The 26,023-nt window shown below is 35.9% G+C and overlaps 4 protein-coding genes across 5 annotated transcripts; all 4 read left to right on the top strand.

The window, feature by feature from the left end:
- The first annotated feature begins 338 nt into the window (after nucleotides 1–338).
- On the top strand, nucleotides 339–1,466 carry LOC113736437 (uncharacterized). The gene is made up of 2 exons (XM_027263394.2): nucleotides 339–499; nucleotides 1,065–1,466. Exons 1-2 carry the CDS (start codon nucleotides 409–411, stop codon nucleotides 1,310–1,312), a joined length of 339 nt encoding a protein of 112 aa, XP_027119195.2. The 5' UTR covers nucleotides 339–408; the 3' UTR covers nucleotides 1,313–1,466.
- A 4,773-nt stretch (nucleotides 1,467–6,239) lies between these two features.
- Nucleotides 6,240–9,975, top strand: LOC113736436 (uncharacterized). Of its 2 annotated transcripts, none has more exons than XM_027263392.2 (6): nucleotides 6,240–6,627; nucleotides 7,099–7,602; nucleotides 7,683–7,908; nucleotides 8,012–8,187; nucleotides 8,852–9,169; nucleotides 9,284–9,975. In XM_027263392.2, the coding sequence occupies exons 2-6, from the start codon at nucleotides 7,099–7,101 to the stop codon at nucleotides 9,803–9,805; spliced, it is 1,746 nt and encodes a 581-aa protein (XP_027119193.2). In that variant the 5' UTR covers nucleotides 6,240–6,627; the 3' UTR covers nucleotides 9,806–9,975. The 2 variants fall into 2 exon arrangements, with proteins under 2 accessions (XP_027119193.2, XP_027119192.2); XM_027263391.2 differs by having other exon boundaries at nucleotides 7,994–8,187.
- Nucleotides 9,976–17,278: 7,303 nt separating this feature from the next.
- Nucleotides 17,279–18,519, top strand: LOC113736435 (uncharacterized). Its single transcript, XM_027263389.2, has 2 exons — nucleotides 17,279–17,435; nucleotides 17,970–18,519. Exons 1-2 carry the CDS (start codon nucleotides 17,324–17,326, stop codon nucleotides 18,308–18,310), a joined length of 453 nt encoding a protein of 150 aa, XP_027119190.1. The 5' UTR covers nucleotides 17,279–17,323; the 3' UTR covers nucleotides 18,311–18,519.
- Nucleotides 18,520–24,821: 6,302 nt separating this feature from the next.
- On the top strand, nucleotides 24,822–25,752 carry LOC113737335 (L10-interacting MYB domain-containing protein-like). Its single transcript, XM_027264581.1, has 2 exons — nucleotides 24,822–25,145; nucleotides 25,228–25,752. The coding sequence occupies exons 1-2, from the start codon at nucleotides 24,822–24,824 to the stop codon at nucleotides 25,750–25,752; spliced, it is 849 nt and encodes a 282-aa protein (XP_027120382.1).
- The last annotated feature ends 271 nt before the right edge of the window (nucleotides 25,753–26,023 follow it).

Genomic DNA, 26,023 nt, shown 5'->3' with positions numbered 1-26,023 from the left:
TCTTTTCTTCTTTTAAAATAATTGATACGTCAATCAAATTGGAAAGCATATAATCCATCGAAGTCGGTGCAGAGTCCAAATTATCAACAATGCTGGGACATACTGTTGAATATGGGGGACATGAACCTTATCTTCTCCATGGTGCTCGAAGTCTATATGCCTCAAAGACCTTTGTAGAAATTAGAACAAATGCTTCTCCGTACATCTTTCTATTTGTTTACGCTTATATAGACTTTCGACCTAGCACGACAACCGCCTCTTCAACACCTGCTACATCGGTGGGCCGACTCCGGGACCCTTTCGATGGGAATGTGGCACAGGTTTTCCTATAAATAGAGATCAATCTGCACCACCTTCCTCATCCTTCTCAGAATCAGTCTTCAATACATAAATTTCCCTTCAGCAACAATGGGTTCCAAGACACTTCTTTTCTTTTTCATTTCCATGGCTGTAGTTCTAATGATTACCTCAGAGGTGGCTGCCAAGCCAGTTGACAATTGTAAGACATTTATTCTTCAATTCACATTTCATCATTTTTTCTCTTTCTAATTTATATGCGCCATATAAATTTTTGTTGTCCTTCAAAAAAAAAAAAAAGATTTTTGTTGTCCTTCAAAAAACAAAAATAGATTTTTGTTGTACATGTGAAGTGTCGGAGTGCTAAGAAACATGGCTGTGCTGTGGTTAAAAAGATTGAATACTCTACTTTCAGTAAATACGGATTCTAAGTGTCAAGCCTTTCCTGTACTTTTCCTGGTACGTGTCGGTGCATAAAATACGGATTTAAGATTCTCATTTTGAACATACTGTTAACAAATCTTTATATTTATTAACTTTCAGAAACTATGATAAAATAGCTATTAGTTGGTAGTAATTAGCCATTTTAAAGATATCTGTAAAATAATAATTTGACACATACTTTAAAAGGCAAATTTTCAAAAGGATTACGATGTGTTTTGCTAAAATAATTGGTAACCTAAAAGCATGTACACAACTTGGTCCAAACTTTACATTTTCAAAATTGCCATTAACTAACGCCCATACCCTATTTATCTTTATTGCAGCCAAGACAGTTGAGACAAATGAGGAAGGAGAAGCCAAGTACCATGGAGGTGGCTACGGAGGAGGCCACGGAGGAGGCTACGGAGGAGGTCATGGAGGAGGTTACGGAGGACACCATGGAGGTGGCTACGGAGGAGGACATGGAGGGTACGGGGGTGGCGGCCATGGTGGTTATGGACACGGCGGACATGGCGGTGGCGGCCACGGTGGACATCCTGGTGAGGCTGCAGATGCTGAGCCCCAGAACTAATAAAGCCAGCTTCTAGCTAGGTCATGATTAATCATGAACGCTTAAACAGGCTTACTATAATAGTATGTACTTTGTAATGTGAAATTCAAATAAGTGCTGGATCAGTGATCCTGTAATATGTACTCCATGTAATATGAGTTTGTGATTTTGTGTATCTTTTTTGAGCACTTTTGAGGTGATGGCAAAATCTTTTCATGCAATACGGAGTCAATTTTGCAAGTTTCCACCAAAAAATGAGTAATTTTAGTATTTCAAATTCACAATAAAGCCAACACTAGTTTTTGGTTGGTTTTATCTGTCAATCAATAAACCATTATCAAATTGCTCCTTTTTTTCTTTTTCTTTTTTTTTCTTTTGGGTATACTTAAATTAACCAATGCATATATTTTCAAAAAACCCTCACTTAGGTATGTATCCGTCTAATATTTAGTCTAGCCATACATAAAGTGATGTCAAAAGCATACAGAAGATCATAGCACAAATGCCTGAAGTCTAATTGACTAGTTGATAATGAGTGTGACAGATTGAGCATATTCTCAAGTATAAAAGAAAGGTAGATTACAATGAATTTCAGCCTCGGATTAACACTTGTCCATGACGATTTTGGAGGGCAAATTAATGGTTCGGGTAAATGACTCCAATAGTCCGTCAACTTTAATCAGTGATCCTATTTTGATCCAATAAAACATTAATCCAATAAAACTAAGGAGATTTAAGAAAAGTGAGTTCTTTTCCTTTTATCAATTTAATTTCATTTGTATATTTAATATTGTAGAGTATATGATAATTTTGACTATACAAAGAAAGATAAAAGTAAATAATAATTCCTGTATTTTTTACCTAAAAAAAGCAAACAAAGAAATAAAAGTAAAAAATGTAAGGTTAAACTTTTATTTCAATTTTTTGGCATCCTTTTAATGTAAAAATTTGTCGTCTTCTCCAAAGTATAGACTACCCAAAAATATTGTCTTATTTTCCCTAAAGTCTTTTATTATTCATTTTTTTTAACCAAAAAGCTTGGATTTTATTGCCTCAGAACAGTTCTTGAGAGGGACAAAAGCCTGACCTCAACGATACAAGACAGCTACAAGACACCTACTTACTTAACTCAACGTCGCCGAATAGACGGGTGGGATAGTTTATTCAACCGATATTCACCCCTAACTACACCTGGTAAGTCCATGAAATGTTCATAAATACATACTGACTCAACCAAGGCACACCCCACATTAACTAGAACATCCGCAACCTTATTGGCCTCACGATAGCAATGCTTGAACTGTACAATCCCCTGAGAGAACTCGCAACACTGCTCGATCTCATAACTAATCGTCCACGGGCATTGGTAATCGTTCCTCAAAATCTTTATTAGCACTAGCAAATCCGACTCAACCACCAACTGCTGTAAAAAATTCCTCTGGGCACATAGACTCAGCCCAAGCACTAACGCTTTGGCCTCGGCCTGCAAGTTAGTAGCAACATCAAAGCAACCAGCGAAAGCGAAGATAAACTTCCCTGAGCCATCCCTAAGAATCCCCCCACCACCACTCAACCCTGGGTTTCATTTGGAGCACCTATCTATGTTAAGTTTAAACATTGCCAGCCTTGGAGCCTGCCAATGAACCAGATGAAACTTAACCACATTAGGGCGCTGCTCCACCAATCCCAAGAATTGGGGCCAAGATGCGACCTGTTATAATTCCCCAAATTTCATCCAGTATGCGTCTTTCAAGTTTTGAAAAATAGCTCGACAAACAGATCGGACATCCTTAATAACCCCTTCAAATACTGCTGAATCCCTCGTCTTCCATAAATTCCAACACACAAAGTTAATCTTTGTCTTCAAATTCCTCGTCTTCAAATACTGCTTAATCTTTGTCTTCGTATATATCACTTTCAGTCATGACTTCAGGCTGAATAATAATGATAACAATATATTAAAGTTAGCAAAATTCTATAAGGCAATATTAGGTTTGTTATATTTTCTTAAAGTGAAAATTTTCATTTCTTTTAGTTTGCATAATTTATTGGAAGGATAATACTGTTGTTTTTGGTTAGTTGACAGGCGTCAAACCTGTGCAATAATAAATACCTGCTTAAATAAAATACAAATTCTGTATATAGCGGTAAGCAGGGTCGAATCCACAGGGACTGGGGATAATTTAATTTCTTCTCAAGTTCCAGATATGGGGGGTTTTGAAAATGATAGTAACTAAATTACTTGGAATAAATTAATTAAAATAAAATAACTACAACTCAAATAACTAATTATCACAATAAAAATAATAATGGACGAACTCTAACCAAGAGACAACTTCGGAGATGGTTCACTTAATTCGATCACAGATGCAAGGATTATTCCAGTTACTATCTGATAAATTAGTTATAGTTGTCATACACGCGATAAACAACCAACTCTTCCTCAATTTGTCGATAGCCAAGGTACGACCGTTGACTATTTCTCTAATCAGGAAATAACCCTAGGTACGACCATAGAAGTTCAATTCCCTAATTGCATGAATAATTAGAAGAGCCTAATTCTAACCAATCAACACGCTACGAGGGTCTCTTTAAGTTAGCCTGCCTATCTCCCTGACACAAACCCAATCATGCCAGTTGCCACCAGTTTAGAATAATTAAACAATTACGGATTTAACTACCCTAATTGGCTTCAAGTTATTGAATTAATCTAGAATCCGGGCCCTGGATAATCGAATAATAAAACAACCATATGAACATAAAGCAGGAGATAGACAAATACCAGTGAATAATGGGAATAAATAAAAACTAATTCGATCTCACAAATTTAGTAGAACCAAATCCTCCGTTGTTCTTGACTAGACAAACTTAGCCACGGCTCATGAGAAAATCTTCAAGTAATTTCACTGAGGTCCAGGCCATCAAAAGAGCCAAGAAAGAAACGAAAAAACTAAAACTATCCTAAAGCTTCGATAAGAACTAAAGATAAAAAGTATTCATCCCAAAACCTTCTCTACGTTTTACTTTTTAAAGCCAAAGGGAACAATGACATAATGCTTCCTACTCCGTGGTCCCCACCAAAATTGAAAGCCTTGTACGTTTCTTTTCCTAGAGTCCAAATGACTCATGCTTCTTATCCGTGGTCCCCGCACATGTGGACAAAGCCTCCAAAGTACTTGTTGTTCCAAGTCTCTCTACGTTGCTTTCTTTGAAAAGCCCAAATAACTAAATGCCTTGCACTAGCTTGTGGTCCCCACCAATTCAAGGACCTAAAGGTTGAAGCCCTTAGAAGTCTGCATTTTTCCATACAAGTCCCTCCTTTTTGGTAATTTTCTGCTTCACTCCTGAAATTGATTCCAAATACCAAATATGAGTAAATATCAGCAATTAACACAATATTTGTCAGGGATAGAATGGGAAATCAATAATAAATTTACTAACAAATTATACCCTATCATTAGTCGACTCAGTCAATCATTAAATACTTAATCATTAGAATGTTTGTGCTAAGGAGGACACTCTGTGGGCAAGACGAGTGCACAGTGCTTTCATTGTCCTCAAACTAATTCATTTTAAAAAATAATAATTCATTTTAACCAATTTAATCCTCAAATTAATTTTTCACTTTCAATCATAGGTAAGAACTCCACATCCCTTGGAAATGTGATATTTTTATAAATTTAGTCCTGTATGAAAATTATGCTCAACCTCATGAAATGTGTAAAATGTAGTGTAATATTTCCCCCAATAAATGATTCCTTGAACTTGATCAATTATCCAAGTGTCCTTGGAATTCAGCCATTGAATTGATTGTAGGACACTGACACTTGCCCAAGTTTAGTATTCCGACTAAAAAACGCACAACAAGTTTTACACGTTATAGAAAACAGAAGAGAAGGTCCCCGTCAAAATGTGAAAAAAAAAATTAAACTTTGAAACTTTATTCTAATGGCTACCATTGTTTCTTGTTTAGACTTAAAACTGAAACTTTTCATGTTTTTAGGTTATTGAACGTTTGATTTTCAAATCCTTCTTTGATATTTCTTATGTTCACAAGTAGCCCTTAACAAGAAACTTCAACATATTTCGTTAATGATTTTCTAAGAAATGAAAATAAAAGGAAAAAAGATAGAGAGAGAGCTAAACAAAAGACAAAAAAAAAAGAAAATGGTATAGAGAGCAAATAAGTTGGGTCCTAGGATTCCCGATCAATACCCAGCCATTCTCATATTTAACTGGGCATCATTGATCTTAAATCCCATAATTTTTAAATCCATTCCGATCCTCCCAAATTTCCTTTGGCTTTGGGCATAGATATCCTATTGAGACTTGGAATTATTTTCCGCGGGTAATTTGATTGGAAAAGAGTAAAAATAGCAGTATTCGACAAATACGGATTAAGCCCTCAATGCACTAAAGTCACTATGCCGTTGAGAGGTCATTTTCTGCAATTTATGAGAATGGTTTGACACCCAAAACTTTGACTTGCAGCTAGGCTCGAAACCGCAATCTCATTCCTAACGATACTGACAGCTTTGACCACTGATTTGAATAGTTTATGCCGACGCGAGGCACGGAGACAAAATAAGTAGTTCCGAGTAGGCCAAGCAGGTCTATCATTAAGTTCTGCTGGCATGCTAGCTGTGTGGGTAAAATGACTAAATCGTGTCCTGAGGTATTGTATGGCGGAAAGCCCATCTTAGCGTTATGGCAGTGCATCGAAGAGCGAGTAGTACATGCTTCAAGGGTCTGTTTGTTTGGAAGGAAAAGGTTTTCCGGAAAACATTTTCCATATTTTCTTTTGTTTGGTTGTCAATTATTTTGGGAAAATAATTTCCGATAGAAAATCAATTACACCCAGCGGATGAAAACAACTTCCTCATCTGTCTTTGTGAAGTTATTTTCCTTCCTGAAAAGCAGTCTTCTTTTTCGCAGCGACATCTGCTTTCCAAGATATATCCTTCGTAGGTAAAACAATACAAATAATAGAACTGGACTTTGGCATAAAGCATACTTAGCATGAATGCATTCTTCAGGAATAAAGTACCGTATTTTGGATGAAAATGACAGGCACGCACACACATGTATGCACACTGCATATAGATATTACTTATAATGAAGAGTAGCATTTTTTTGTTTGTTGAGAGGACTACCGGAACAAAAAAGAATGCAGGTTATGGGAGGATTGCCATTTACCAGTGCTGAGTTTCAGATAGCTCATAACCATTCCTCGACCTTCAGGAGTGTAACCTACCAATCTCTAGGATAATTGCAGAATATAGCTTAAGTTCTATTGGGCTATAGAAAGTGGACCGCATCTCAATATTGCTGAACAGGTAAGACAGGGACATTTTTATCTGAAACTTCTTTAAACACCTGCAGGGCACTTCTGTTTATGTGCTACTTTTTTTTCATGTATATCGGAAAGATATAATAACGTCGTTGATATAGCAAGGAATGAGCCCAGGAAGATGGTTGCTAATTGCCATGCACCTCTGAAGTTTCGTTGCATTATCTTTCTCTGCATTTTACTGTCTGTTAGTGATAGCACTAGTACCTCACTTGGCATTTCAGTGTTTAGTAATTAAGACTGGATTGTCTCTGCATTTGATGGATGCCCAAAATGTTCTAGGATATAATATGTTTCTAAATTAAAAGGTCAATCCCAAGATATCCCATGAACGATCAATCAGTTTCTTTTGAGGAGCATTTGAGACCCCTGCATCACTCTGCAATTGAGACCCCTGCATTACTCTAGCTTTTTCTGGTACACTACTAATAGTCTACTGCTACGTGAATTTTCATAGATGGATCCCTGTAGTGATGATGATGAGGATGCTATTGTAATTGGTGCTGCCACTTCAGTCCTAGCAGCAGGATATGCAGCTCTTGAAGTCTATAAAACTCCAGTTGTTATACCTAAACCACCTCATGTTAATAGGGAGCGAGCTAGAGAGGATTACATGGATAGCATATTATATGGAAGTAGTTCGTATTGTATAGACCAAATTAGAATGGACCAAACTACATTTTTCCAATTACTAAATACTCTCACCATTAGAGGATTATTACAACCTACCATTCATATGTCAGTAAGAGAGCAATTGTTAATGTTTCTGCAAATAGTTGGCTATAATTTGAGGTTTCGAGTGGTTGGGGGGTACTTGTATAGGTCAACTGAAACCATACACCGCTATTTTTCCATTGTACTTGATGCCATATTGAAACTATATCCAGATTTAATACAATTGCCAAATGGTGCGACTCCACGAGAGATCCGTAATAGTCGAAGATACTACCCCTGGTTTGCTGTAAGTCTAGTTCTTTGTATAAAAATTAATTAACTCAAATAGTAGAAATTATTTTATATCTAATTGATATCACAAAATAGGATTGTGTAGGGGCTATAGATGGGACACATGTTGTTGCAAGTGTACCCCTTGAAATTCAAGGAAAATTTCGAGGTCGAAAGGGTTACCCAACTCAAAATGTGTTAGCTGCTATTTCTTTCGACCTCAAGTTTTCATACGTGCTTGCTGGTTGGGAAGGATCGGCACACGATTCTCGTGTTCTTGAAGATGCTCTTACAAGACCAAGGGGTCTACAAGTACTGCAAGGTACTTGTCTTAATTTATGTGAGTCGTATAATTATGCAAAACATTGTTAGATTAGGCAAAAGTAACTTTTTTTTTTCAATTTTAGACAAGTACTATCTTGTAGATGCTGGATATGGCATTCGCAACGGTTTCATTCCTCCTTATTCTGGAGTTCGATATCACCTAAAGGAGTATGATGACAATCCCCCTCAAAATGAAAAAGAGCTTTTCAATCTTCGTCACTCCTCATTGCGAACAACCATCGAACGAGGCTTTGGTGTTTTAAAGAAACGATTTAAGGTGGTGGATAATGATCCTTTTTGGGATTTTAAAACCCAAGTAGATGTGATTCTGGCATGTTGTATCATACATAATCACATTATGGGTATAGCTCCAAATGACATGTTCATGGAAGAGGTCATTCAAGAGGAACAATCTGAAACTCCAAATGTTCTGACTGAACAAGCATCTTACACACAGCCTTATCAAACACAAAGTGAGAGACGAGCAGAAAATAGAGAATGGGCAAGGAAAAGAGACGCAATTGCACATGCTATGTATGTAGATTACATGCAAAGAAGACAAAGTAGATAATCTAGATGGTGGTTGTAGTTTCTTTTTTAGTTTAGTTTTGTTTTATGATAATGCTGGTTCGTTGGATGCCATGTAAGGTTGTCTTTGGCTCTATATGAGTGATTTATCTATTAAGAAGTGTCGGCGTTCTGCCTGCATATATATGAATAAATCTGCCTGATCATTGAAAGATTGCAGAATTTTTACAAAACTTCTGCCTATATGATTAACCTTGCATCTCTTGATTGTCCATTGAGAATTAACTTATGCTCTCCAGGGTCATGATTTTCATTCTTGTTGCAATTGTTAATGTTTCTGCAAATAGTTGGCTATAATTGTTATAAGTTTGTTTTATTGGCGATGACTATTGAAATTGATTAATTTTTTGAAGATGGGCAAGAAGGGAGAGAAACAGTTTAGGTGGTCAAGACCTATGGAGCGTTTGATGCTTGAGATTCTTGCCGATGAGGTGAAACTTGGGAATAGGCCTAACAATAGCTTTAAATCAAGTTCATTTACACGTGTGGTAGATGCCATGAAAGATAAGTTTGGGGTTACGTGCTCGGTAGACCATGTGGAAAATCATCTAAGAACAGTGCGATCATCTTGGTCCACCATAGTAAAAATTCGTGAAAAAAGTGGATTTGGCTGGGATGATACTTTGAAGATGATAACGGCCAGTCCTAGTGTGTATCATGCCTATATCCAGGTAATTTAATGGAGTTAGGAATGTCAAATGAGGACTTCTTGTTCTTTTGAATTTTTGCACTAAACCTGGATTTGTTATATTGTTGATTGAAATTTCTGGTTTATGATTACGCAGAAAAATCCAGGTCATGACAAGTATATCCAGAATAAAATCGAGTTGTATGATGAAATGGCTGTTGTGGTTGGGAAAGATCTGGCCACCGGGTCTTTTGCAAAATCATTTGTCGATGTGAATTTGGAAACTCCATTTGTTCCTAAGACAAGTGTGGAGACAAGTGAAGAGACAAGTGTAGAACAAAAGGATGTGACTAGTGCAAGATCCTCAGAAGTGAGAGCAACATCATCGGGAACCAAACAACATCGTAAAAGAAATCGCAGCAATGAAGACATTGAAAAGATGTCTCAACAACTTGGAGAAGTGGCAGCTGCTTTGAACAAAATTAGTGCAAACAAGCTTGATGTCAACCAACTACATGAAGAGATTATGAATATAGAAGGCTATAGCGAAGAATTTCTGGACTTGGTATTCGAGCATTTGGTGCAAAATGAGAAGCTAGGAAAAGCATTCATGGCGAAGAGTCAAAGACTTCGTTTGATTTCTCTCGAGAGGTTCAAGAAAGATTGGGGCGTCGAATAAAGTACGTGAACTGAATTATGCAATTGCCTTGTCAGAATAATTGTTTCTTCTTCGCTGGAATTGACAAAGTCAGGTTTAGGAAGCCAGTAATTGCAGGAGACACTTTGGTCATGAGAATGACACTCATCAAGCTGCAGAAACGCTTTGGAATAGCAAAGATGGAAGGAAAAGCCTATGTTGGATGTGACTTGGTCTGTGAGGGTGAATTTTTTATGACCACAAGCAGCAAATGAGTATCTGTAGCCTAGTTGGTTGCAAACGTTAGGAAACTTGTATTTTCTCCTTGCTTCCTGCTTTCCGCAATTTTATGTTTTCCAAGAGTCTGGTAGGTAGCTGCTTCTTGACAATTACAGCGACTCATTTGTATCGCATTTTAGATGGTATCTGCAGCATCTAGTAGAAGAACTCCGCTAAAATCTGTTGAGTATATTGAAGACAAATCCAACAGTTTTCTACATTAGGTAGATGTAGTTGTGACTGCCTGTATAACATAAGAATTCAAATGTTTTTGAGATTCAAAAAGCAGAGTTGGAATCTTCTTTGTTCGGCAGCTCTCATTTGTATGTTAGCCCAATCTCTAGATATTTACGCCAATGCTAAATATGACTTGGTAGGCGGCATATCTTTTACATCTATAGTTGGTTAACTAACACAGGCAATTTTTAACTCTTCTTTCCCAGCCAATTCATTAGTATCATTAATAATTTCATTTAAGAATTCATGGTGTAATATGAATAACTATTTTATAGAAATGATAATTTGATTATAATGGATAGAAACTAAAATTAACTTGTAATGAAATAAATGTTTTGAGAGTAAAAAAATATTTGCAACTTATCAACAAATATATCAGAAAATATTTTCAGTGATAAACCAAACACCGGAAAATTATGAAAAAAGGAATTTGGAAAATATTTTCACTTAATAACCAAACACTGGAAAATTATGGGAAAGGAAGTGATTTTCCAGGAAAATGACTTCGATGGAAAAGGTTTTCCCAAGGAAAATATTTTCAGTCCTACCAAACGGACCCCAAAAGATGCTCATTTTCTGGAAAACGTCTCTTTGACGAAAACATAGTTCACTCATTGTTGTTGAGCCAAGTGACAATGAACTCGATACCTATTAAGGTCTTGCTTTTTCGATTGCTTTAGATTTTATAAAATTTGATTATAGAAATTGATTATAAAAAATAATTAGTATCAGTAAAAACTACTATTTGGGTATTATAGATTTTAGCTACCAAATCTATAATCAGGATATAAAAGTAATAAAAAAAACGTCACAAAAACTAGTTTTTCAACATCATAGTCTATAATCGATTGCAATAATGAATCAAGAACAACCCCAACACTTTTATGAATGGAGAAAATAACGTTAGAAGAATCACTTTCAAAAGGGATCCGATTGTTTGACTTTAGATTAGTTAGGATCCGACGCAATTATCAGATTATGGGGGTATTATGCACAAAAAAAAAAGGCATAATGGATTGAGAATGTGGTAAATCATTACAAATTGATGCTCATTCTTTTTTTTTTTTTTTTAAACTAGAGGTGTGAAATTTAAGAAACAAAAAGAAAAAATGGTAAATTATATACACTGATATTATATACACAATCACTGTTAAATTTATGATACATGTGCAAAAATTGAATTTTAAAGATAAATTTTGCATAGTTATCAGTCATCCAAAACTGATAATATGTACACTATTAGTGTACGAAAAATTCATCCAAAGAAAAAATTTAGGATATCTAGTTCTTGAATTCGCAATCTTAGTTAATGGATCATGACCCTCTCGACAAATGAATGTTTGTTAGAGCATTCATCACGTTGAAGTCTTCGTGAATGCATTAATGAATGATAGCTAATAAGACAAGCAGCGGTTTAAGCAGTGAAGCAGCAAGTTTTGACTTCTTGCAATGCCAAGATAGGACAGCAATATAAATGAAATTAGAAGGTCGCAATCGCATTTGAGACAACAAAAGGCTTCATATGCTGTTTGTCAAGAAAATTGGCTTAGGATGTTCACATTGTAAGTTTTCAATTTATATTTCTTTTTATTCTATTTTATCAAAAAAAAAAATCAATGAAATAGAACGTACATATGTTTCCCGGCAAAAGCTCTGTCAAATTCGACATTTACCAAAAGAACTTGAGGAGTACTTTTATTAAGTGTGTGTGTTTCTGATGCGCACTGGTTATGTGGCACTGTATATAACTAGTTTATCCCAAATGCCAAATTTGATAATTTTGACACCAAATAATGACTTGAGTTCCTACACCTTCTTCCTGAAAAATATTGCTTCATTTTACTCCATATTTGAGTACACCGTATTTGACGGTTACGTATGACCAGTTTGCCTTGCAATTGAACCATATATGTTGAACTAGGAAAAAGTGTTAATGCGAGATAAGGGAAAGAACCATTGTTTCGAAAATCGGACCGGACTGGCTAGTTCGACCGATTGGCCGTGAACTGGTCATAGTTTCTGTCCGGTTCATACCTTGGGTTAATTGAAGTTAAAAACTGGTAAGAACCGTTTGAACTGGATTGAACCATTGAACCGGTGGTTTTTTGTTTTTGTTTATTCAATTGAAATATATATATATCTATAAGAATAGGTTTTCCTTAACCCTAAAAACTAATTATTAAATGCCACATCCACTCGCTTTCTTCTCATTTTTTTGCCTTTTATCAAGTTTGCATCTCTGTTTTCTATTTTCCTGACTTTCTTCAAATTCCAAACTTCTTTTTTTTTAAAGTTATAATCTCTAAATCCCAAAAACGTAAATTAAAAATTTAAACTCATAATGTCTAATTCCAATGGACGTGAATTTTGTATAATTTTAGAATATTGTGGTATTTTTGGGTTGGATTTAAGATTAGTTTTTGGTAGATACAATTGAATTGAGATGAAATTCATTTGTTGCAACTTATAATTTAACATTTTTGTTTCTGAAAATCCAAATTCTTTGAAAACATTAAAATTTTCATCATATAAAATCTTAAATTAGTCCATTGTATGTCTTATTTTGTACATATATATTCATATAAATTATGTTTTTAAAAAATTCATTAAACCAAGATTGAATCAGTCTAACCGGTTGAACCTCTATCCGAAAACCTCATCGGTTCAATTAAGGTTCCAAGTTTTAAAACATTGGAAAGAGCTTAGACTACAAATGATGCAATAGAACCAAACTTGGAACTCATATTTAGGGAAAATTCTATGATTCCTTTAGGGAATTATTCCTTCAATTTGAATATCTCAAGAATGAAAATTAGCTATATTTTGAATTATTTAAATTGTTGCAATCTAAATGTCAAAATTACTTATTTCATTATCCAATGATATATTTAACTTGGGGTCAGTATGAAATCTAAATGGAACGCTAAAATCTGCCCTATTTAGTAGTATTTAATGTATGGGCAAAACTTAAAGAATAAAAAGAATACACAATTAGTTTTTTTTTTTTTTAAACAAAAGATTATCTTATTAAACGGAAAAGGCCAAAGTTACAAGCGCCCATGCTTAAAAACTAGCCCTCCCTCACAACAACCTAGCGGAGGGATGGCACTCCTAGCCTATCTAGAAATAAAGCTCCTCACGCTAAACGGGGCAAATCCGAAGCTGCCAAATATATATCGTCACGGGCCTGCTGACAACCAGAATTTGCCAATATATCCGCGACCTAGTTCGCCTGACAGTAACAGTGAAGAATCCGAGGAAAATGATGCGCCACCCCCATCAATTGCTGCACCTCCGTGTGAATGCCCCATGGGCAATGTACTAAGCGATTCAAGATACGAACTAAAACCAACGAGTCCAGTTCAACGTCCAAGGTATCAATGCCCCTCTAGAGACACAACTTGACCCCAAACAACAGGGTGTGGGCCTCAGCCTGCATGCTCGAAGCCAAACCGAAACTACAGGAAAATGCCAGCACCATCCTCCCCCCCCATCACGCAGCACCTGCCCTCCTCCACTCAAGCCAGGGTTACCCTTCGAACAACCGTCCGTGTTAAGCTTTAGACTTCCATGGAAAGGTCGCACCCATTTCACCAACCTATGTGAAACCGCCGGTTTCCATGTTGATATGGCCAAATGGAACTGGATCCACGACCACGACGGAACCCGGCAGTCCGGAAACTGGATCCTGAACAACTGTAGCATCTCTGAGAAGATCAGTTGACATACCTGTGCCCCTACAATCCTCTTGACCTCGTACTTCATACCATTGCGAGCCTTCCAGAGATGCCAGCAGATCATCAAAGGGACAACCTGATGGACAAACCACAAAAGTTTATTCCGTTGCCATCCCTCCCACCAGGCTGCCATACATACGCGAAACGAAGACCCTGACCAACCTACTCCAACCAGAGCCCCAAAGAACCTCCACACATACTGTGCCAACACCCTATCACCAAACAAACGCTCCGTCGTCTCAATCTCAAGAGATAGGCAGCACGAACATCGTGAAGGTCCCTGAATCCCCAACTTCCATACGGAACAATCCAAGGGGAGGCGATCCCACAGCAGGTGCAAGAGGAAAAACGAAACCCTCAGCGACATCCCTGGATGCTAAATGCGATTGAATAGCGGCGAAGGCGTAGAATGATGCTGGACCAAGGAGAAAGCCGTCTTGAGCATAAAATGACCCGATGGCTCCGGTTGCCAAACCATTAGATCAGGAAGCGACCCAACAGGTGGGTGCATTCGGCCAATCTCCTCAACTATATCCAGAGGTACCCATTGTGAAATCCTGCGGACGTCCCAAGAACCGCCTTGCACAAATTCCGCCACCTTGTGGTCCGACACGCTATCCAACTGATCCGCCAACCCCTCAATACCTAGCCAATTGTCAAACCAAAAATTAGAACTCCCGGACCAGATGATCCATCCAATGTGCCTCTCTGCCAAGGCTCGGACTTTCACCATCCTTCTCCACCCCTCTGAGCCCTTCTCAGAAAATACCAAGTTGGGGTGCGCTACCCGGCAAAACTTTGCATGCATAAATGAGGCCCACAAGGACGACTTGGAACGAAAATTCCACCATAATTTGATGGAGAAGGCCCTATGAATATCCTCTAGTAGACGGAAGCCAACCCTCTTTTCTTCGCGTGAAACACACAAATCTTTCCACCGAATCCAATGGTGTTTGGGACCTTCGTCAGTCGACCCCCACAGGAAATTAGAAAAAATACCTTCCAGCTGCTTGAAAATAGCTTTGGGGGGCGAAGCCGTCATCAACAGGTACATCGGCATAGCAGAAAGGACATGTTTCAACAACACAATCCTCTCACCCTGCAACAACAACCTATTCTGCCAGGATAACACCCGTAGAATGACGGCATGACACAACCCCCCAAAAAAATCCTTCTTTCGCCGCCCATAATAAAGAGGAAAACCAAGGTACTTAATCGGGAACGACTTATACGAGAACCCCGTTACCCTCTGAATTCCCAATCTCTTGGACGGAGAAACCGTCGGGTGCACCAAGAAACAGCTCTTCCTTGCATTGATTCTTTGCCCGGAAACCGCCTCATAATCAGTTAATACCTGCTTCACTAGCTTCAAGGATTTCATCGAGGCACTGGAGAAGATCAACACATCATCGGCGCACCCCAAGTGAGACACTTGAGGACATCCCCTGGGGACACGAAACCCCTGAAACCCCCGATGACTCTGCAAATTATTTAGCGACCTCAATAACACCTCAGTCCCAATGATAAATAGCGCAGGAGAAAGGGGGTCCCCTTGACGAAACCCCCAGGTTGATTTAAAAAACCGTACGACGACCCATTTACCACCACTGAAAACCAGACATTTGATATTAACCTCCAAACCATATCTATCCACCGCTCTCCGAATCCAAACGCTCTGAGCACATTGATCAAAAAAGGCCACACAACCCGATCATAAGCTTTCATCATATCTAGCTTCAAAGCAACGTTACCTCCCCTTGCAGCCCGGCCAATCGAAGAGACCAATTCCTGAGCTAACAAATAATTGTCAGATATCAACCATCCCCGGACGAATCCACTTTGGTTCTCCAAAATTATCTTGGGGAGGACAGAAGCAAGACGATTGGCCAGAAGTTTAGAGATAATCTTGTTGACAAAATTACACAAGCTGATCGGATGGAATTCAGAAAAATCCTTAGGACGTGCAACCTTGGCCAGTAAAACTAGAGAAGTAGCAGTCACTCGCCTGGGCAATTCCTCCCCACAGAAAAAACTTTGTACAACGCGATATACATCCTCCCCAATTATGTCCCAAGAGGAGGTGAAAAATTTTCCAGTAAAACCATCAGGCCCAGCAGCACTATCCCCGTCCATCTCAAAAATCACCTGGCGAACTTCTTCTATGGATGGAACTTCTTGTAAGACCGCATTGTTTGCCTCCGAGAGTAAGCGTGGGATGACCCCAAGAGTCGCAGATGAGAAGGAATCCTCCTCCTTTGAGAAGAGTACGGAGAAATACCTGACAACTTCCGCTCCTACAAGCTCATCCTCAGTCACCCACTCCTGATTACAGTCTTGTATCCCATGAATTACTGCCTGCATACGGCGTTGTTTCACCACCGAGTGGAAAAACTTTGTGTTCCTGTCACCTAATTGCAACCATTTGACCTTAGACCGCTGCTTCCACAAGGATTCCTCCATACTTAGAGCTCGACTGAGATGAGCCTGGGCCTGTTGTAGACACACCTGAGCTTCATCCGTGCCCCCGTCCTCCATAGCTTGCTCCAGTCGTGCCACCTCAGCCTCAGCCTCCCGAACATTGGCAGTGAAATTACCTACTCTTTCCCTATTTCAGGGTTGAATACACTTCCTTAACCATTGTAGCTTCGAGCATAAGACGTGCAATGGCGGCCTCGTGCACTCTTGCTCCCAGGATTTCCTCACCACCCCCAAGAATTCCTCATGTTCAGCCCAAGCATTTATGAATCGGAAGGGCCGGGGTTTACCACAAAACATGTTTTTGTAATGCAAAACGTAACATAATTAAGTAGCCTTCCAATCATACCTCTCTTGGAACTATTGCAAAGTTTGGCATGTTCTTCCTTGTTTCTTTTCTTCTTCTTCCAAAAAAAAAGTTTGACAATTTAATCAATTTGTAATAATCATAATCAATCGAAGTAATCAGCAGAGTCCAAATTGTCAACAATACTTGGACATATTGTTGAATATTGGACATGATCATTATCCTCTCCATAGTTCTCGAAGTCTATGTGTCTTTAAAACATGTAGAAATTGGAATAAACGCTTTTAGGTACATCTTTCTATTTCATAACTTTCACTAAAGGGACTGTAATTTATGATAATATGGACTTTCTACCAAGTGCAAACAATCATCTCTTCATCGCCCAACTACCTGGTGGGCCGACTCCCCGACCCTTTTGACAGAAATGTGGCAAAGATTTTCCTATAAATAGAGACCACTCTATACCAGCTTTCTCATCCTTCCAAAAACCAGTTTTTCAATACATAAGTTTTCCCTGAGCAAAAAATGGGTTCAAAGACACTTCTTTTCCTTTTCATTTCCTTGGCTATAGCTTTAATGATTACCTCAGAGGTTGCTGCTAGAGAATTGGCTGAGACTTCCACGTCTGTTGACAATTGTAAGAATTTATTCTCTAGTTCAAATTTTATCATTTATTCTCTTTCCAAATTTATATGGATCATAAAATTTTGGACTACACAGTTTAACATTTCAGATAGATTTTGGTCGTGCATGTGAAGCGTCGGAGTAGAAAAGCTACATAGCTGAGGTGTACATACACCTTAGCATGGTGTACATGCAATTGTTAAGCCTTTCCCAACGTGGGGCTTGGAGTATAGTGCAACTGGATCATTTTCCTGTACTTGTTGTGTCAAAATAAATTTTACACTAGTACTTCTCTATGCATAAAACATACTTTTTATTGAAATTTTGAAACTGTGATTGACTATGGTAAAACTAGCCATTTGTTAGTAGTAATAATCCATTTTAAGGATATTTGTACGATACTAACTTGACACAGATAAATGTTCAAATGATTACGATGTTTCTTGATATGCTGCCTAAAAAAGTGTGGACAATTCGGTCCAAACCTTACATTTCAGAATTGCGATTACGGTAACTAACGCCTACGCCGTATTTTTCTTCTTTGCAGCTAATGCAGTTGAGACTGATGGCTACGGAGGGTACCGTGGAGGAGGATATGGAGGGTACCGCGGTGGTGGATATGGGGGCTATCCAGGAGGAGGTCATGGAGGATATCATGGGGGCGGATATGGAGGGTACCCGGGTGGTGGCTATGGCGGACGTGGCGGTGGCGGCCGTGGTGGTTATGGAGGATATCACGGGGGTGGATATGGAGGGTATCCTGGTGGTGGCTATGGAGGACGTGGTGGTGGTGGCTATGGAGGACGCGGTGGCGGCTATGGAGGACGTGGTGGTGGCGGCCATGGTGGACATCCTGATGAAGCTGTTGATGCAGAGACTGCGAACTAATAAAGCTAGGTCGTGATTACCCATCAATGCTTAAACAGCCTCAGTAGTTTGTAGTGTGAAATAGAAATAACAGCTTGATGAGTGATCATGTAATATGCACCTATGTAATATGCACCTATGTAATTGTGTCTCTTGCATGAGCACTTCTGATGTGATGGCAAAATATTCTCATGCATTATGAAGCAGGTTTACTTATTTTTCACTAAAAAGTTGAGTAATGTTAACATTGAGATTATTTTGAAAACCTTTTTAGAATGATACTATACCAGGTTTTGTAATGTAATTTACATTGAATAAGCTGATAACAAATCACTAGAAATGTAAATAATTGAAAACATGTTCATGAAGCGATAAAGAAAAGAATTTTTTTTTACCAAAAAAAGGCTATCCAAATTAGCAAGTATTTCAAACTAACAACGAAATCATGGATACTTTTTGTTGGATTATTTGTACATCAATTAAACATTAGATTGCTGCTTTTTGGGGTTATACTTGATTAACCAATATAATACAAAAAATTTTCAATAACGCATATGACGAATTCAATCTTCTATCCAAACCAAATATTTGATCGGATCTAACTATACAGAAAATGATGTGAATAGTATGCAGCGGATTTTGTTTACTTAATTAGTTTCACGACCAGGGTCATCTCTAATCCAAAGATTTTTTGGCTAATTGATGTGGGATTGTTTTTGCACAATTGTATGACCAAAAATTTGAGAAAATCTTCGTACTATGGTCTTGGAAGTGATGTTTTTAAATAGACATTCAATCGTAAAAAATTGCATCTCAAAAATTCGGTCAAATCCTATCAAAATCAGATTTGAGCGGAAACAGGTGAAAATGGACAAAACCTGATTTTTTCCATTCTCATATTGTGATGACTTTTTTACCCCTTATCTTCCTTTGATATTTGGCTAGCAGCAAAGAACTAATCTAAAATCAAATTATAAACCAAATTGCAAGAAAAATTCCATTATCTAAATTCTTTAAACCCATTTCTCATGCAACTAATTTGTTGAACATTTGCAATCAAATAAGAGAAAGAAGGGGAAAAATAAAAGAAAAGAGCAAAAAAGGGAAGAGAAAAGAGAGTTTTCATGTGTGTTTATTGTGTGATAAAAGAAAAGAAAGAGCTATGGTGTAATCTAGAGAAAGAAGAAGAAAAAAGACAAAAAAGAAAAAAAAAGCAAAGCAAGTGATGGCCTCTTTCTTCGGCAACTTCTTTTTCCCCTTCTCCACCATTCTTCACAGCAGTATCTGGACCACACTCCTCCTTATTTCCCGGCTGATTCTCGTCGTGGTTTCTTTCTCAAAAGCCATGAATCAAAATTACTAATAAAAACCAAAAGGCTTTGGTCAGAGAACAAGAAATTGACGTATAGATTATACTATAGTAAATGACGGCCGCAACAAAGAAAACAGCAAGGAGTTAGGTTTGAAATTCATTTGCTTTGGATACCCTAAAACTTTTTTATAGTTGTGTTTTGACCCTTGTAGTTTTAGCAATGTGTAAAACTAACCCCTCGCATTTTCTAAATTACATTTCTACTTATAGCTTTTAAAATTATTTAACAAGAAATTGACGTATAGATTATACTATAGTAAATGACGGCCGCAACACAGAAAACAGCAAGGAGTTAGTTTGAAATTCATTTGCTTTGGATACCCTAAAACTTTTTTATAGTTGTGTTTTGACCCTTGTAGTTTTAGCAAAGTGTAAAACTAACCCCTCACATTTTCTAAATTACATTTCTACTTATAGCTTTTAAAATTATTTAACTAGAGTCCCTTTGGACTAAATCTAAACTCATCAAATAACTCTGTAAAGTTGTAAACCACTAAGTTAAAGGGAACTTTTATATATTATTTTCATTATATATCATTAATATATATTTATGACGTATTTATGATATCATCCGATTTGACTCTTGAATTAACTGATCGAACTTATTGACTCCTAATCTCCGATTTCAATCGAGTCGCTTCTTGGTTTGAGTTTCAAAACATAGAATGGAAGTTTTAGCCAAAACCTAGAATGATCCTAATCTTATCCTTTCGAAGTGATTTTTTATGTGTTACTCCATCCATTGCACAGCGGTCACTATCACTAAAAATCGTAGATGCCGAGTCCACTTGAGTATAAAGTTTTCAAGGAAATCAAAGTAATAGTGGATGGTATCCAGGAGATAATATACTTCAAATCTGGAATAAGAATCGACTGTACTAGTCTTAGGTTCCGTTTGATAAAACTGAATCTGAATTCTGAAGTCTGAATTCTGAATTCTGAAATCTGAATACTGAAACAATTAATTCGCTGAATTTTAAGCACTGAAAAGAAATATATAAATGTTTGAATTTTAATGTTAAACTTATTTATGCTGTTTGATAAATATTTATAACTGAATGCTTAATAAGTTTAATTTGACAATTTTGCCCTTATATCTTTTCATTCAAAAAAATAGAACCTACAATTTAATTAGCTTAAAATTGTTAGGTATGAAAATGATAATATTTATTTTTAAATCAAATTAATATAAAAGATGAAATATATTATATAAGGAGTATGGAGAAAAAATGAAAGTCATTAAAAAGAGAGAAAAGAGAAACAAAAAACCGTTATATAGAAAATATCAGGTTGTTTAATTAGATAAGAATTTTGAATATAATTAACAAACAAGGATAGATTTGGTAGATAAGATAAGATAGTTGAAATAATTCTATTGATTCTTATCAGAATTAAACATTTAGTTAGAATTCTTGTGCTGAAAAAAATACACACAAGTTCATCACTGCTTAACAAATTCAGCAGATGGATTTTCATTTATCAAACATTCAAAACATCTGAATGTCTGAAAAGGTTCAGTTTTAGCACTATTTTATGTTATCAAACAGACCCTTAGACAAACAAAACAGTGTAAACTTGACTTAACTGACCAAAAGTTCAATACTCGATAGTATACTTGGCAATTGATCGGGTTGGAAGGGTTGATATTAGGTTTTCACTTAAATGGGATTTATCTAACCCGCTTAACTTTAGATTGGATTGATTTTGGGTTGGATCATATTGGGTCATTTCAAACCCATGACCCAAATATGACTCAATATATTAATTAATACATTGTGATATATAAATTCTCTCTTATACATTTACACATACAAAAAGATTTTTTTTACATACATAAATACATTTTCAAATGCATAAATATATTTTCGCACGCTAACACACTTTCACACACACAAACCCACACTCACTTCTAAAACTCCTTGAAAATACGTCATAAATACAATAATATTTTATGTTGTTTGTATTGCGAATTTTAGATAATAAATTGTACATTTAAATAGATTAGCTAAAAAAATTTGTTTGCTTTATACTTTTTAACACCATTAATTGATTGAAACTTATTTTTGTCACAACTTATTTAACACTTTTACTATTTGTATTTGCTCTATTGTAAGTTGTAATATTCTGTATATTTAAATTATTGAATGCTAGATTATATTATGCTAAAAAATGTAATTAAGAGACATATAATTTGTTGTATTATAATATTGGTGAGGAATTAAGAAATGTAAAAGAATGCAATTAGAACAAATTTAAAATTCTATTCTGGGTACACGAACTATTAACAAATAGAAATAAGTAGCAATCAGAGAACAACAATAAAAAAAAGGGAGGAAAGCAACATACTTTTAAAAGACATAATAAATTATTATAGATGTTGAGCAAGTTTAAGTATTGTTATAAAAGTAAAATAAGCATGACTTTTTATTTCAATTTTTTTTCTTTTAAATAAAAATTTTAAAAATTGATTGAAAACATATATATGAGAATTTTAAATACAAATTGGTCAATGAATTATTAACACATATCTAAATACAGGTGATTAGACAGATGCGTATTGAATTATTTTTAAACAAGTTGAATATTAGGTATTCAAATAAAAAAAATAACCTGCCCAATAAATAAATTGAGTTGTACTTACCCAACCCAACAAAACCCATAATCCAACTGACCCAATCCATCCTTTCAAATTACTGAACGGATTGGACAGGTTGTTGAATTTTGAGGTTTCCTGCCCGTTCTACTCGATGGCAACCATTGTAGTCCAAGGCGATATCCCAAAATTGGGATACGTTACGGTTGTTGTAAGAATGCTTCTACTAAACCTTGCAATCAGATTTTACGTGTAGGTTGGTACTTGGGCTTAATACCTGGACCTTCCTTCCTCACAACAGGACTTGCCAAGCCTATGTCTCTTGGTTTTCTCAAAAATTTGAAATCATTTAGAAAATGTTTCTTTTTCCTATTGTTTTTCCAATTAAAATATTATTTTGCAAATTTTTTTGGGTAACTTGATGAATCATATAATACAATACCGGGTGGCAATTTATAACTTTTACTAAACACTCTTTCTTCTAGCCTATTTTTTGTCTTTCCAAATCGTTGCATTTTTAGAACCCCATAGTTGGCCTTTTGTTTTTCAAACCATAAACCATTTCCAAAGCCATTCTTTTATTTTTTTTTTCCAGAAACGATACTTTATTATTATTTTTTCCATCAGAAAAGGGCCACAACAGTGCGCTTTGAGACTATCTTGATACCAAAGAGAGTTTTGCTCATTAAGTACATACTTGCATAGAAGCCTAAGCTGAATTGACACAATTTATTTGGTTCTTATTCTGCCCTGATTTAGAGCTTTAGCTTAATTGGGCATTTCTATATTCAGAAACAGTATAAAATGAAGTAAATTATATTATATAAGAGACATGAACAATTCACCTTCTTTTACTGTGAAACTAAAATAGGTACTATGGAAGTATCAAATGCCGGGGAAAAATTGACAGAATGCAAAAGTAAAAAGATTAAAAATGAGCGTACGCGATTCGATTGACACGAATTCAACTCTAAATGGATTTAGTACCTGTTTGATAACATAAAAAAGTGCTGAAACTGAATTCATTCAGACATTCAGAGGTCAGAATGCAAAAGTAAAAAGATTAAAAATGAGCGTACGCGATTCGATTGACACGAATTCAACTCTAAATGGACTTAGTGCCTGTTTGATAACATAAAAAAGTGCTGAAACTGAATTCATTCAGACATTCAGAGGTTTTGGGTGTTTGATAAATAAAAAGTCACCTGCTGAACCTATTAAGTGGTGCTGAATTTGTATGTATTTTTTTCAGCACAAGAATCGTAACTGAATGCTTAATTTGATAAGAATCAAGAGATTTACTTCAACTACTTTATCTTATCTACCAAATCTATCCCTGTTTGTTAATTACATTAAAAATCCTTATCTAATTAAACAACCTAATATTCTCTATTCAAAATTCTTATCTAATTAAACAAAACAACCTGATATTCTCTATTCAAAATCCTTATCTAATTAAATAACCTGATATTCTCTGTCTAATGGCTTTCTACTTCTATTTTCTCCCTATTTAATGACTTTTACAATTTCTCCATGCTCCTCACATCTGTCTACTCTTTATCTTTTTCCATCTTTCTACTCTTTCATAATTTTGTCATTTTTTCCTCCCAAATTTTTTTTATTGCTACCGTACTCAGCGATCTCAAATTCATTTTTTCCAAGGTAAGTGACATTGATTATTTGTTGTTTTACTTCAACATTTTTCTATTGAAATAATTAAATTTCGATATAATTTGGTGTGAATTTAAATCTTGTTTATTGCAGCTTCCTTTTGCTTATATTTGGACTTTTCTTATCAAACTGTGAAGGGAGGCCATCACGAATTCCTAAGCTTAAACAGGTACCATCACTAGTTATATTATTATTATTTTATTTTGGGAGTGGGAGTTGTATTGCAACTATAGTATAGCCTTGGATTACCAATGCTTTGGTGTCACTTAACAGGCTAAATGTCAAAAACATTAGCTCTATAAGTCTTTGCACACATTTATATGGCTTAAATATTTATGCTAACACCAAAAAATAGTTCCTTAGAGCCGAATCGTTAACATGCCTATGAGTTAATAAGAGTACAACTAGGAAAATATTAGTGGGTGCCTGACACACTGTTTGACTTCATATAAAATCATATTGCCTTGCCATCAATTTGCTCTTTTGAATAGGCAAATAGATTCCCAGAATTTTTAGTTTGTCGTCCCAATTTAGTACTAGAATAGATAATAGCATAATGGAGATATATATATATATATATATATATATATATGTATCCGAAGACTTAACTGATGATGATGCATTTCAAAATTTCTCAAGGCATGACTATTTAATGCAAACTAACTTGTTTATTACAATTTATTTTATAATTTAATTTAAGATTCTTGATTCTTTAATTTAACTTTCATTAGTGGTATGATCATTTGATCAAACTGTAATATGCCTTATCCTTAATATGGGTGTCTCTACATATTCAACAAAAATTCCTTTTATGTTGTTTTTTCAGTTCCATTTATTTTTATTTTTTACTTTTCTATATGTTATGATATATAGGTTTACCTATGTGCAATGTAGGTATGAAACGAGAGAATTCTGTCAGGGCTAATTGGAAAGACTCGGAAGTATTCCGGCGATTTATAGAATTATGTTTGATTGAAGCACGCCCTAATAATTACAGTGGAAGCAGTTTAAAAAAAGAATGTTGGGAACGAATTAGATCAACTTTGAAAGCTGAAAATAAGGGCGATTTTACGCAAAGAAAATTGAAGAATGAATGGGATTATTTGAAACAAAAATATATAATTTGGGCAAGACTCATTGGTAACACAGGGAATACTCATTATGACCCTGTTACCACTACCATCAATTGGACTTCAAAGCAATGGGAAGAGTACTTAAAGGTACCTAAGTTTATATATCAAATTTATTATTTAAATAATCGGCATACTTTTGAAAATAATTTTTTTGTACATATTGTTACAGGATAATCCCAAAGCAAGCAAATTTTGTTTTAATCCACTGGAATATCCAAATGAAATGAGGGCATTATTTGATGGTATTGTGGCTAGCGGAAAAAATGTGTGGGGTCCATCTAAAGAGGGATTACCACAGGATGGTCTTGAATCTTGTTCACAGACATGTATCAATTTGGAAACGGAAGAAATTGATATGGCCTCTTCTTCAACTAAGAAATCAAAACAGGAAATCAAGAGTGAAGGCAAACATCCAAAAAAAACCAATGTTGAAAAACTACATGATGTTGATAGTCAGTTGATGAATGTTATTGAGATCTTGGAAAAGTCAGATGGACCAAGTATTAAAGATTGTAACGAGATTTTAGACAAAATGCAGGGTTTAACAGAAATGGATCCACTGTACCTTGCAGCTTCTAGTATTTTTTGTGAAAGTAAAGCTTACAGAGAGCAATGGATCCAGATAGCAGAAAAACATGAAGACTTTAGATTGAATTGGATTGCAATGAATGCAAGAAAGCTAGGTTTATTTTGATTTTTTTGCAATCTTGTGGCTTCTAAATTTATTTCATTTGTAGACAACTTCATTGGCAAACAGTTTTATTTTTCTTGGGATGATGAATAAATTATTTCATTGTCAAATAGTTTTATTTTTCTTGAGATAATGAATAAATTATTTTCTTTTATGTGATTACTTTTATTTAACTTTTCTTATAAATGGATTACATTATAATATATATGTTAGCTAACTATTCTTACTTTCTTTTTTGTTTTGTCAAATAATAATTGGAAGAAGTGTATTGTGC

The sequence above is a fragment of the Coffea arabica genome, chromosome 3e (genome assembly GCF_036785885.1).
Source record: "Coffea arabica cultivar ET-39 chromosome 3e, Coffea Arabica ET-39 HiFi, whole genome shotgun sequence".
NCBI classification, from domain to species: domain Eukaryota; kingdom Viridiplantae; phylum Streptophyta; class Magnoliopsida; order Gentianales; family Rubiaceae; genus Coffea; species Coffea arabica.
The sequence above is the reverse complement of the archived record's forward strand: the minus strand, read 5'-3'. Positions and strand labels throughout refer to the sequence as shown.